The 13,017-nt window shown below is 48.6% G+C and overlaps 1 protein-coding gene across 1 annotated transcript in view; it reads right to left on the bottom strand.

Annotated features, from left to right (window-relative positions):
- AFAP1L1 (actin filament associated protein 1 like 1) overlaps positions 1–13,017 on the bottom strand; it is a 71,777-nt gene that overhangs the window by 25,552 nt on the left and 33,208 nt on the right. Inside the window, exons 6-14 of the mRNA XM_060092046.1 lie at positions 12,757–12,855; positions 11,868–12,079; positions 10,001–10,180; positions 7,968–8,060; positions 5,001–5,082; positions 4,603–4,755; positions 3,274–3,485; positions 1,272–1,417; positions 298–370 (exon numbers count right to left, since the gene is read on the bottom strand). Of these exons, the coding sequence (XP_059948029.1) occupies positions 298–370; positions 1,272–1,417; positions 3,274–3,485; positions 4,603–4,755; positions 5,001–5,082; positions 7,968–8,060; positions 10,001–10,180; positions 11,868–12,079; positions 12,757–12,855 (1,250 nt within the window). The remainder of the gene's footprint in view (positions 1–297; positions 371–1,271; positions 1,418–3,273; positions 3,486–4,602; positions 4,756–5,000; positions 5,083–7,967; positions 8,061–10,000; positions 10,181–11,867; positions 12,080–12,756; positions 12,856–13,017) is intronic.

The raw sequence follows: 13,017 nt of genomic DNA, 5'->3' as shown, positions 1-13,017 counted from the left end.
ACAGAGCAGTAAACGGGTGGACAGTCCAACACCTTGCTCAGACCGGAGCAGTGCTTTATAGATGCAGAGCGCTTTCTTCTTCCTGGTCAGGGGATCTTTCCACTGCACTGCTCAGTCTCCTGTTCCAGAGATTCTTTCCCCTGAGCCATGGTCTGTCGTAAGAAGGTCCCCTCTCCCCCGCCTTCTAGCTGCTGGTTAAACGAAAATGATCCCTCTGAGGCAAAGGAAAAAAGGAGTAGTGAGGGAGAGCTAATAAGTGGCTTTTGCCATGTTCCCTGAAGTCCCGAGGGACCGTACCTGCATCTTTTCATAAGGAACATCATCATAGACTCGGGGCTCAGGCCACTGATCCTGGCAGGATCTTGCATATCTAGAAAATACAAGGGCCGATGATGATGATGGTGACAATGATACTTTGCAGCTTACAGTGCTTTCCTGTCCATTCTCTCATTTGATTCTGGCAGCACCTTTTTTTTTTTTTTTTTTTTTTTTTTGCGGTACGCAGGCCTCTCACTGTTGTGGCCTCTCGCCGTTGTGGAGCACAGGCTCCGGATGCACAGGTCAGCGGCCATGGCTCACGGGCCCAGCTGCTCCACGGCATGTGGGATCTTCCCGGTCTGGGGCACGAACCCGTGTCCCCTGCATCGGCAGGCGGACTCTCAACCACTGCGCCACCAGGGAAGCCCCTGGCAGCACCTTTTAATGGAGGTCAGAAAGTTAGTGATAGCAACCATGCCAGGTAGCACTAGGACATTGATGTGTTAAGAGCTTTATAGGCAGAGGCCCATGGGATTCTCATAACAACTCAGGAAGCAGGTGATTCATCACCTCCATTTTATAAGCGAGAAAACAGAGGATCCAGGCTGGCAAGCAACCAGCCCAAGCTGTTGGTCGTGATAGAGCCGTGACTTGAATATGGTATTTATAATGCCAAGCTCTGCACACCACCCCTGTGCCCGCCCAGAAGCTCAAGGGTATTGGGACTCTAAGTTTCCATGGCATGAGAGCAGAGTGCAGGCCACTGTACAAAAAAGCTTCTCCTTTCTGGCTCATTCCGTCCACGGTGTCCTGTGACCCTGGGCTACCTCCTCTAACCAGCTTACTCCTGCCTGCTAGAAGAGGAAGGTACCCACTCTGACTTCCCAAGGAAGCAGCCTTTCTCAGCCCTTCCTCCCTCCCCTCCCATTCCCAAGGCTGGACTCCGCCTCTGAGAGGGAGCTGAGATAGGAAAGGTTGCGGGTGGCCGTGGGCCATGGGATGCTGGCCCTCACAGGAAGGAGTTGCGCCCTGCACTGACGATACTGGTTAAGGTCTCCACGTCCACGTAGTCATAATGCAGCGCTTCGGGAGTGACTTTGGAGCCCATCTCCACCAGCAGCAGCCCGAGCCAGCGGCCCATGTCCTCGGAGCAGCTTGCCTGAGGGAGAGGAGGCACAATCTGGGTTCACTTTGGCACCATCAGAGCCTCTGGCTACCTGCTCACTTCAGCCAAACCCATTTTCATATAGTATCTGTTATGTATCCAATACTTAGGGATCCAAGAGGAGCAAGACTAGAACACACATCCAGAAACCCAAGTGGCTCCCACCTTCCCTCTATTCAGGTCTTTGCTCTAAGGCTACCTCCTCAGAGAAGCCCTCCCTGACTACCTCTCTAAGACACATAACCTCACTCACTATCCTCAGAGCCTTCCTGACCATTTGGATATGAAAACAAAATTCAGGTGTTCTCTGAATTTTTTTTTTTTTTTTTTTGTGGTACGCGGGCCTCTCACTGTTGTGGCCTCTCCCGTTGCGGAGCACAGGCTCCGGCCGCGCAGGCTCAGCGGCCATGGCTCATGGGCCCAGCCGCTCCGCGGCATGTGGGATCTTCCCGGACCGGGGCACGAACCCGTGTTCCCTGCATCGGCAGGCGGACTCTCAACCACTGCGCCACCAGGGAAGCCCTGAATTATTTTTAAATATTTGCTTTTTATTAAATGAGGAGGCTATTTATCACATAACCCAATCAAAATTTTTTCTTGTATTATAAATGCCAATTATATATAGTACTGTATACAGGAAAATCTCCAAGAAGTTGCTGGTCAACTAAACATATACTTATGTTCTTATTTAAAGAGCATTATTATAAAATCAAGTTAGCACACAAATACTGAACTTGAATTTAAAAAGCACACTTTTTGCCAGAAAGCTCTTTGTTTAATTGAAGAGAAATAAGAGACCCATCTCAAACTATCAAAAGTAAAAGTGACTTACAGAGTCAATATTTCCTGAAATTTAAGAACTGACACAGGCCGTGGGTACTGGGCAAAGAAAACAAGACCAAGAGGCTGGGTCTTAATTCTAGGAAAAGACTAGAGGCCATTGATCCTCTGTGGAGCTTTGGATGAGGCACATGCCTGCCCTGGCCTCACTTTTCTTATCCATAATGTGAGGGGGTAGTTGTTTAAGGTTTCCTCCCAGTTAATATTTTAAATTCTAAATAGGTGAAGGATTGACATGTAAAGAGAGAGTCAGCATATTCTGGGTGACCCCTGAGAGGAGGGCTGGTGCTGGTGGGTAGGTATGAAAAATGAATGCGTGAAATGAAATCACATTGTCATTCAGCCATTTGTTCAGCAGATCTTAATTGAGCCCTTAGTATGTGCTGGACATCATGGTGGGTTCTGGAAAAACAAAAGTATGCAGAAGAGGTGTGGTCACTACCTTCACAGAGCTTAGGATTGCAACTCAATATGGAGAAAATCTTCGTAAAAATTTAGTTTCTTGGTGGGAGGAGCAAGCTACTTTGAAGGGCAGTGGTTTATCTGAGGTGGACAGTCACTGGTGGGAAGTAAATTTTAGAGAGGATTCCAGAATCAGATTGAAATTAGATCAGACTAGATGCCTTTCAGGTTTGGGATTATATTTCTAAGGCAGAATAAACAAACCTTGGGTCTAGGGTTGCCAGATTTAACAAATAAAAATGCAGAAATCTGTTACATTCGAGTTTCAGATAAACAGTGAATCATTTTTTAGTATAGGTATGTCCCAAATATGGTATGTACTTCTATTAAAAAGAATTATTTGTTGTTTATCTGAAATTCAAATTTAAGTGGGTGTTCTATAGTTTAACCAGCAACTCTGTTGGTTACTTGGCAACAGTTGGCTTACTTTCCCTCTTCTTTAGTCCCTATAATGTCAGTAGCAAGGTACTGTGGACAAAAGCCAAAGTCCAGGCCAGAGCTCCTCTCACATCCTACCACCAAGGCCCACCTGCATTTTCTCCTCTCACCTCCAAGATGGCGACCTCCTGCCGGTTGCGCAGGATCCTGAAGGCAAATGGGTGTCTGGGCCCAAAGCTTGGGGCCACCTCACAACCGTGGAGGGTGATAGCATTCACGTGGGTCCGCAGGTCCGTGCGGTCCTTATGGAAATACAAGGTGTTGCACTTCAGGCGGCACCAGCGTTCCTTCCAGCCATGGTTCACCAGCACATTCAGATAACCTGGAAGGGGGAGACCAGTGGTGTGACCTCCTAACAGCCCTGGGGGATACAAGTCAGGGTGCGTGGGTCTACACCCCAGGGACAGAGCACTTGGATAACCCTTGTCCTCTAGCTGGAAAGAAGGCCCTCTGGGTCCCGGATCAGCTCACTCGTGGCCTATGACCTCAGGCATCCTCTTCTGTCTCTGAGTTTCAATTTGTTATATATGAAATGGGGACTGATAATCATATTTGTACATACATGCACAGCCTTTAGACTATACCAAGCTTGATGAAAAGGGCAGAACTACCATACAGAATGAATAAAAGACACAACTCTTCCTCTTGCCTTTCCTCCTAAAATGTCAAAACTATTACTGAAGACAGAAAATAATGGGTGATGCTGACACCTGGTGGCAGCATGTGGGAACAAAAACATCTAGGCAAGATAAAGAACTATAAAACAAGTAAGGGACAGGCTGATGGCTGATGAGTTTAGAATTCCCTCAACGTTTTAGATTTTAACTTATTTTTTACCATAACATGTCCTGATCCACTTACAAAATATTTCTTTATAGCCATGTGCGTTTATAATATTCTTTCCAGGTTAGCAGAATATTACTGTTTATCTAAAATACATGATTTTCTATTGGATTCCGGTACATGGAAAACTGCATTTAGATAGACAATATGTTTTTTTTCCTTCCAAACTCCTTTTAACTCACATTGAATGCATTTATAATGAAAAGTACTTAAAAAATTTTATCCAAGAAATATCCTTGTAAGACTGGGCCGTAACTTAAACACCTGGCATATTATATGCTCAGAAGTAAGATACTCTCCTCTTGTCATAGTAGAGGAAGCTGAGGCCCAGAGGTGGGCAGTGATTGGCACTAAGGTCACAGGGAGAATAGAAATAGAGTCAATTGGCTTTTCCTTCTGTTAGGCGTCAGGGCTTCATGGAGGAGAAGTGATGGAAGGGCATGGATTATTGATGGAGTGGGGGTTAGCCTTCCAGCAGGAGGATTCTGTCCTCTGCCTTGGGAGTGGGGTAGATTAGGCCTGGAGGGTCTCCTGGCTTGGCCCCAGGAGCCCTCATCGACAGGGTCTGAATTCACCTCCACATGCCCGGTACCCACCACAGCATGGAACCTCCTCCTCGGTAGAGGATGTCTGCAGGTCATCGGCCAGTGCCTTCTTCTTAGAGAAGCTGATGATACGGGTGATCTTGCGGCCCGCAACCCTGCTCATTGAACCCTTCAGCTCTGACAGGCTGCTCTTCTTCCCTTTGCCTGTTGCCATGGAGATGGGTTAGGGGAGGGGAGGGAGCCCCAAGTCCCAGATCCACCCGCCCCTAGCCCTTCCCCCCAACCTTTCAACCTGCACACAGGGCTTGGCCTACAGCTCCAGGTATGGATAGGCCAGGTCACATCACCTAGGTCTCCAGAGTGGTCAGGACCTGCTCTGCACTGTGTGCTTGTGGCAAGGCCTCTCCCAGCTCTAGCATTTTCCCGCCTGAGCCCCCAGAGGCTCCTACCGTGTTCGCGGCCAAGGGTGGAACAGTTGTCGCCCAGGCCCATGCTGTCGGAATCCGAGGTCTGCTTCTCTTGGGACAGCCTCTGGAGAGGGACACAGACAGCCCCCTATCAGAGGGCACACTTAGAAAGTTCTCCTTTGTTGGTTCAGTCTCCCCCTGACCCCTGTACATGAGGATTAGCTAACAAATATTTGTCAGCAACTGTCATGTGCCTGATACTGTACTGGTACGAGGAGGAGAACGATGACTTAGGATGGTTGCGTCTTCCAGTTACTCACAGTCTATTTGGGGAGTGAGGAATTCAGTATAACAGACTGAGATTAATGTCCTAGGAGTCTGGACTACATTTGGTAGATGGGGAGCGGAGAAGGTATTTAAGTGGGACACTAATGGAGTTGGTTTGGGAAGCTGCCCCCAGCGGCATCATGGGGATGGATAAGAGGGGGTCAAGACTGGAAGCAAAAGAGGCACTTAGAGTGTCATCCTGGGCAAGCTGAGACTTGATGGGGGATGAACCAAGCGACAGTGAGGATGGAGAAAAAGAGATGAGTTGGCATTTTCAAAATAGTCATGACAGGACTTGGTGACCAGTAAATGTGAGTGGTGATGAGAGAGGAGTCCATTACAATTCTAGCTTGGATGAGAGGATGGTAAAGACGCACATACACACCATGGTAACAACTTCATTGTCAGCCAACATTAATTTTTACTCATTATGCCAACTCTGGACCAGTCATTCATTTATTCCTATTAGGGAGTGGTACAGAGTAGTCAGATGGCCTTTGGAAGAAATGAAGTCTCTACTTAGCTGTGGGAATGTGGGAAAATCCTTTCATCTCCCCAAGGCTTCTCACTTGAATTACACCCCTTTCCGTGGGCTGCCGTGAGGTACCAGGAAACTGGCCCAAGTGAAACTATGAGGCCAACAGACTGTATCATTTCTAACACCTGTGTGGTATGCAGCCATCTCACTTTAAGAAGCTAAATTATGCCAGCCAGACTCAGGACAAGACTAAAATGACACCCATCCACTTAAAAAGGTGGACTTACAGAGCTCTGAGGCCCCTAAACCTTTCCTGCCAAGGATACCCCAGACCAGGCTCAGGGATGCTTTGCTGTAAGCATAGTACTAGAAAGCCGGGGGAGATAAGAGAGGCCATGTACTCCCCCCCAATTTCCAAAGGCTGGAAAAATGGCAACTGTCAGAAATTGGTTAGAACTGTCAAGTATAAAGAAGCACCCCTGTAAATTGTGAGACAGAAGTTATGGTTCTATTCTGTGATGGTGTACAGATGGTAAGTTTTTCATCAAGATAGAGAACAAATACAAAGAAACACTGTGAGCACTTTGGAATTGACTTAGTGATGATGACACGTCAATCACAGGAGTCCATGGAGAGACAGAGCCACCTGTACCACGTCCTCACTCCCACTCTTCTCCAAAAATACCACGCTAAACATTTGAGCTACCCTCCCCCTGGACACTCAGCCACAGGAGGGCCCATCTCTACAGGCTTGCCTCTTCCTCCCCTCTACCCACCCTCTGAACTGCACCACAGCATGCAGCTGCAGGTGTGTGTACACACACACTCTCTCTCACACTCACACACACACTCTTTCACACTCATACACACACACGCGCGCCCTCAACACTGCTTTCCTTCAGCCTCTACGAATGGCAAAGGCCGAGTGAGCCCTCCACCCTTCCTCTGCTAATGAATCTGCTGACCCCACCTTTGCTTCTGCTGCTCCCTTCCCTTGCAGCCCCTGTCCCTTGATCCACCTATGCCCCAGTGGGGCAGAGTTTTGCCCATTCTTTAAGGCTCAACATAGGTGCCCAACCTCCCTAACCCCCCTTGCCCCTCCAGCCAGCATGAGCCCTTGTCCCCTCACTACGGCTTTCCAGGACACTCGAATAGAGTTGACACGTTCCCCTTCTCTCCGAACCCATCCACCCTGGCCTCTTTCCATCCATGCTTCTTCCTGCTCCAGGGCCTGTTCTCCCTGCTTGGAATGCCTTTTCCCTCCCCCTCCTCACTAATTTTTCACCCTTCTCTGAATTGTGCTCCCTCAGGAAAGCCTTTCTTGACCCTGAGACAAGAGCAGCCCCTGTCACGTGCTCCCAGGGTACCTGGTACTTTTCCTTCCCGGCGCTTAACACAGCTTGGCATTTCTAAATCTATGTGATTGGATTCATGTCTGAACCCCGTGCTGGGAGGGCAGGAGTTGTGTCTGTTACTGTTAGGACTGCACCCAGTGCCTAGCACAGTATCCAGTGCACGGCAGATGCTAACTACTCGTCCAGTGGAGCTCAGGAAGCTCCCCTTGAGAGGCAGGCTTGTGGGGTGTAAATCAGTTAGCTCTGTTCCTTATTAACTATATGTGACTTGGGGCTAAACCTCTCTGTGCCTTGGCTTCCTCTTCTGAAAATGTAGTTTATCAGAGTTGCTGTAGAAATTAAATTAGGTAGTGCACATAAAGCATTTAGGACAGTCCTGGCCACACAGTCATATTTTCTATAATGCTAGCATTTATTATGTCATGTGGGACCCATGTATGGGAGTCTTAACTCTCCCCTTAGGATTTGGGGTGGAGTCCCTTGATCATCCACAGCACCTGGTGAAGCACAGGCATTAGCATATATTTGCCTTTTGCCTGACAGACTATGAAACGACCATTTCACTTATGTGCCAGTGGGGCACACTCCTTCTCTGACTAATTCCAATTTAGTTTGCATGGCTCAGTTCCAATGTGACCTCTTCCTGTCCTGGCAGGGTAGTCACTCCCTCCTCAGGCTTGTACTGCACCTTGGACACAGGCATTCATTCATTCATGAATTCAGTAGACATTGATTGAGCGCCTACTGTCAATACCTGGCTTTACCACCAGCCTGCGGGTCCCCTGGGGCAGAGCCCGTGCAGAATCCCCACTGCCTGGCCCAGAGGGAACCTTGAGAAGACAGAGGTACCTTGTCCAGGTCCACCTTGCACAGGAGGACTGGGGATCTGGGCACATCTGCCCCCTCAGCACCCCCAACGGACTTGCTGACCTCTCGGATGACCTGTGGAGAGGACACACATCTGTGAGCAGGTGGGCAGGGACTCTGTGGAGGCAAAAGCAAGAATGGGGTCTGTGTGGTCAGGGCCATCAGACAGAGCAGCTGGGATCACTGGGTGGAAGAGATGGGTTGATGTGGCCTCCTGCCCCATTTGTGGGGCACATCAGGATCTGAACAGGCTTTCTCCTGTGTCTGTCCCTTGAATTGGGTCCAGAGGCTTGGCTTCTAGACCTGGTGCCATTACTAATTAGTTGCGTGGCCTTGGGAAAGCCATTTCCCCGCTCTGGGCCTTAGTTTCCCCATCTGTAACATGGAAATATCAGTGGTCCTCTGCTTATTACGTCCTTGGGTGTGTGAGGACCAGTAAGATGATGGGTGTGAAGGGCCATGTGAACCAGGATGCCCTGCACAGGCATGAGGATTCGCTTCTGTGACATGTTGGAACTTTACAACAACTTGCAGGGCGGCCAGGGTTATTCTCTCCATTTCAAAGATGTGGAAACTGAGACTCCAAGGCATTCACCTGAGGCCATGCAGCACAAGCATCCAGACCATGAAATGATAACGGACCACTTGCTGCTTATCTGTCAGGTGGCTTTGCGTGGATTATCCCATTGTATCCCCACAGCAGCCTTGTGGGGCAGGGGCACCTTGATCCCCAAATTACAAATTAGGATGATGAGGCTCTGAGAGGCGAAGCCATGGCTGCCTGCCCTATCCTCTGGGCTAACTGGCGTGCCAAGGCAGGCCTCTTAACTCTAGGTCTAGGGCTTCTTGTTCTGAACCAACCAGCGCCTTGAGGACGGAGCACTCTCCCCCACCCCCACCCCAGCATGCAGGTTCTCTCTCTTCCTTCCCCTCCTGAGACAAAGGCAGTAATGAGAAACAGTAAACATCCCAGTGGGAGAGCTGGTTATCACAGGAAGGAAGGGAGGATGGGGAGGGAGGGAAGGAGGGGTTTGGTTTCTTTGTTCCAGCAGGAAGATCAGAGGAGGGGAGAGCTGCTGTAAGGGCCTGGGGGTGAGGGCTTCACCATCACTGCAGAGTAGTCACTGACAGTTACTCAGGACTTACTGCCTGGCAGGCCCTGTATCAAGTACTCTCTAGAATCCTTACAGGAACCATTTTATAGAGGAAGAAACTGAGGCACAGGGAAGCAAAGTCCTTTGCAGAAGATCACGCAGCCAATAAATGCCACTTAGGTCTGGGACTTGAACTCAAGTCTGTGTGGCACCCAAGTCCTCCCTTGTCATCAGTATGCCACCCTGCCTGTCGCCTTTGGAGTAGGTTTCCTTATTTGCTTCTAATCCTTGCCCGAACCACTTGGTGGTTGACCTTGGGTGAGTCACAGAAGCTCTCTGTGCCTCAGTTTCCTCATCTGTAAAATGGGAACAATTAGTCCCACTGTGAATAGTAAATGAAGTCATGTGTATAAAGCTCTTAGCACAATGCATGGCACAAAGTAAGTGCTCAGTACATGGTAACTCTAATTGTTGTGTAACTGCAAGATGCAGAGGCTGGGTCATAGGTGGATGTGATAAGTATGCACGTTTCACCTAAGGTAAGAAAGAATTTCTCCTTTATTAAAAGAAGAAAAAGGATTAGCTTGTCTAATGATAAAATCAACTTCCTTTGTAGGTATTAAGCTCCCCATTCCTGGAGAGGTACATTGCAGGTAGGATAAACCCACAGTAGGCATGTTAGAAAGGGGATTCAAATAACTAGAAGGAACACAGGTCTCCAGCCTGAGGTCTGTCTCCTGGTGATGTCCGAAGCCCATTTCCACATAAAGCCCTAGCTTTATGTGAAGGGCACTGACCCCCTCTCCCCTGAGCAAGGCCTGTTCTTCCAGTGACAGCAGCCCACTCCATTGAGGGCTGGGTGTGTGGAAGAGAGGAAGGAAGGAGGGAGGGGGGGTGGGCGAAGGCACAGCCCCCCTGTACCTTCAGCCACTCCTCGGCCTGCTCCCGGCTCTGCAGTGCCAGCACCAGGACTTCGGTAGCCCCCTGGGAGAAGCGCAGCTCGTGCCTCTTGTGCCGGCTGTCCTTGGGCACGTAGATGACGTTGCAGACATCCAGCGCTAGCCTCAGATGTGGCTGCCGGTCCTTGGAGCTTTTGTAACACTGGACAGGAATAGAAGGGGTTAGGGCCTCCTGGAGTGGAGAGTAGAGGGAGAAGACAGGGAAACTCAACCTACCCCACAGAGACCTCCCCACCCAGTCCAGCTGTGGGCACTGCATGAAGACAGGGGCTGTTCACCACAGAGAGGAGAAGCCTGGGAGGGGCATCTTTGGGCAATCTCCAGATCTCAAGGGCCACTGAGCGGTCCCAAGGGTCACAACTACCTATTTAGGAAGAGGCAGATTTTAGCACAATACTAGGAAGACTGTTTTAGTCTAAAGAACCATAGAAGAAACAGGCTGTCTTGGGAGGAAGCCAGCTCCCTGATATTAATGGGCTACATGACAGAAATGTGGGGGAGAGAATTCTAGCAGAGATGGAGGGTTGGGCTTGGGAAGTCAATAGTTTATCAATAATGATTCTCAGTTCCCAATTCTTATTATGAGGCTAACATTACCTTGATACCAGCACCTGACAATGACATTACAAAAAAGGAAATCATAGGCTAATCTCTTGTAACATAGTTGTAAAAACTAAAACAAAATATTAGCATATAGAATCCAGACACACATAAAAATGTATTGCATAGAGACCAAGTGGGGTTTATTCTAGGAGTGCAAGAGTGGGTTATCATTCAAAAACTAACTGTATAATTCATCATATTAACAGAAAAAAGGAGAAAAACCATATATCCTAATAGAAGCAGAAAAAGTATTTGCTAAAATTCTGCACCCATTTGTAAAATAAACTCTTAGCAGGCTCTTAGAGGAGAACTTGCTTAATGTGATAATAAGGAACACCTATAAAAAACCCATGGCGCACATCAGCTTTGATGGTGAATTATTGAACTTTCCTTCAAGATCTGGATTGAGACAAGAATGCCTGCTCTCACCACTTCTATTTACATTGTACTGGAGGTCCTAAGCAGTACACTAAGTCAAGAAAAAGATAGAAGGCATAAGGTGTGGAAAGAAGTAAGTCATGAGTCTTGGCCTGGTTCTGGCCTGGGATGAGCTTTTCACTGCTGCAGCGTGAGAAAAGGTCATGTTTCAAATGTGTGTACGTTGGGTAAGACTTGTCAATAGGTAAACAACCTATCTCATTTTTTTTCCCTGAAATTATGTCCATCCTTATACTTTGGAATTAAAGGTACATTTCTTTTATGAAATGCTAGTGATGAGAGATGGTGAATTAAAAAAAAGTTTTAAAAAGTGAGTTATATAATAACAAGTATTACATGGGCTCAGTTTTAGAAAAGACAGATGTATGGAAATGAGGGTGGAAGTTTATACATCAAAATCTAACTGTGGTTAGCTCTTGGTCAACGGGGTTAGGTGGGGTTTTTTAAAAAAATCGTTTTTCATTTTATTTTCTTCTGGCTTTATAAATAAATACATTTACTTGCATAATGAAAAATGATAAACATTGTTTTAAAGTGATAAAAAATTCATGTCTGGCAAAACAAAACTTGATAAAGTCTTTATCAGGTCTTCAGGTTTTGTTTTGTTTTTTAATTCTTCTCAGGCAGGAGAGCCCTGACCTCAAGCACCGGGCTTTGAGCCTCTGTGCACAAAGCAAACCTAGAGGAACCGAGGCAGACATGCCTGAATGCACACAGATACACAGACACATGCGCAGGCACATGCAAGTCCACGTGAGGCCGAGAGGCACTCTTCTGTGGCCACTCACCAGGAGCTGGTCCTCCTTGATGACGGTCAGCTGCTTGGCCCACTGCCCGAAGCGCTTTTTCCGCAGCAGGAAAGCACATATCCTGCAGTCCCTCACCAGGTGCATGGAGGCCTCCTCTGAAGGCCACTGGTGTGTGGGCTGCGGCCCTTTCCCTTCCTCCTCCTCCTCATCATAGGACTCGTAGGAGCTGCTCATGGCGTCAGAGTCATTGTCTGCAGGAGCCACGGGAAAGGACCCGTCCCTGTGCCGTCACCGGGTGGGGGGGCACCTTCTTACCCCTCTGCAGGCATCCCTGCTCTGGGGCCCCAGGGCTGTGAAGGGGTAGGTGTGAGGTGTGATGTTGGTAATGACTAAGCCCCCACATGGGCACTGTGTCTTACAGATTTACTACTTGCTTTGTGATCTCAGTGACTTCATCTCTCAGAGCTTCAGTTTCCTCGTCAATAATAATGAATAATACCTACCTCACTGGGCTATTGTGAACAGCAACAAATACAGAGTGTTTAGCCGAGTGTCTGGCACTCAGTGAGGGCTCAGTAAACATCAGCTTTTGTCTTTACCCATCATCTTTGCATCCATTGTCTCAGGTCATTTTCATGACACCCAGCAAGTCCCCATTTTATACAGAGGAATCTGGAGGCTCAGAGAGAATAAATCACGCACCTAAGGTCAGTCACCAAGAGTCAGGGCAAGGGCTTGGTCTGGGGCTCCTGACTCCCATGCCAGCAGTCTTCCCACTGAATCCCAGTGTCTCTGAGAACAAGGGCTTTGAGGCCTCCGTGGCGACCCTAGGGAGGTGATGGGGTGGTAGGCAAGGGCACGCCAAGGTCAGGTCAAGGCCTGCTCTTCGTGAGGATGGAATTAGACTGAACATCCACCTGGTACTTACAAGAGTTCTTCAGCTCCCCATTCATCCTGGTTGCGGGGTAGCTGCTGTCTGCATCCTCGTAGTAGCTGTCCACAATTGAGTGGGCTGGGCTGCAGTCGTCTGTGGGGTTGGCAGAAAGAGCAGTACTTGGAGAAATGCAGGCAGACTCCAGGCGCCAGGACTGGGGAAGATCGTGGACACCATGCCCTACTCAGGGAAGAGGGAGGGAAGAGGGAGTGGAGCTTCTTGTTGTCACTCCCCGGCCAGGGTGTGGGGCCTCGT

Source organism: Mesoplodon densirostris, chromosome 3 (assembly GCF_025265405.1).
Source record: "Mesoplodon densirostris isolate mMesDen1 chromosome 3, mMesDen1 primary haplotype, whole genome shotgun sequence".
In the NCBI taxonomy this organism is placed as follows: domain Eukaryota; kingdom Metazoa; phylum Chordata; class Mammalia; order Artiodactyla; family Ziphiidae; genus Mesoplodon; species Mesoplodon densirostris.
The sequence above is the reverse complement of the archived record's forward strand: the minus strand, read 5'-3'. Positions and strand labels throughout refer to the sequence as shown.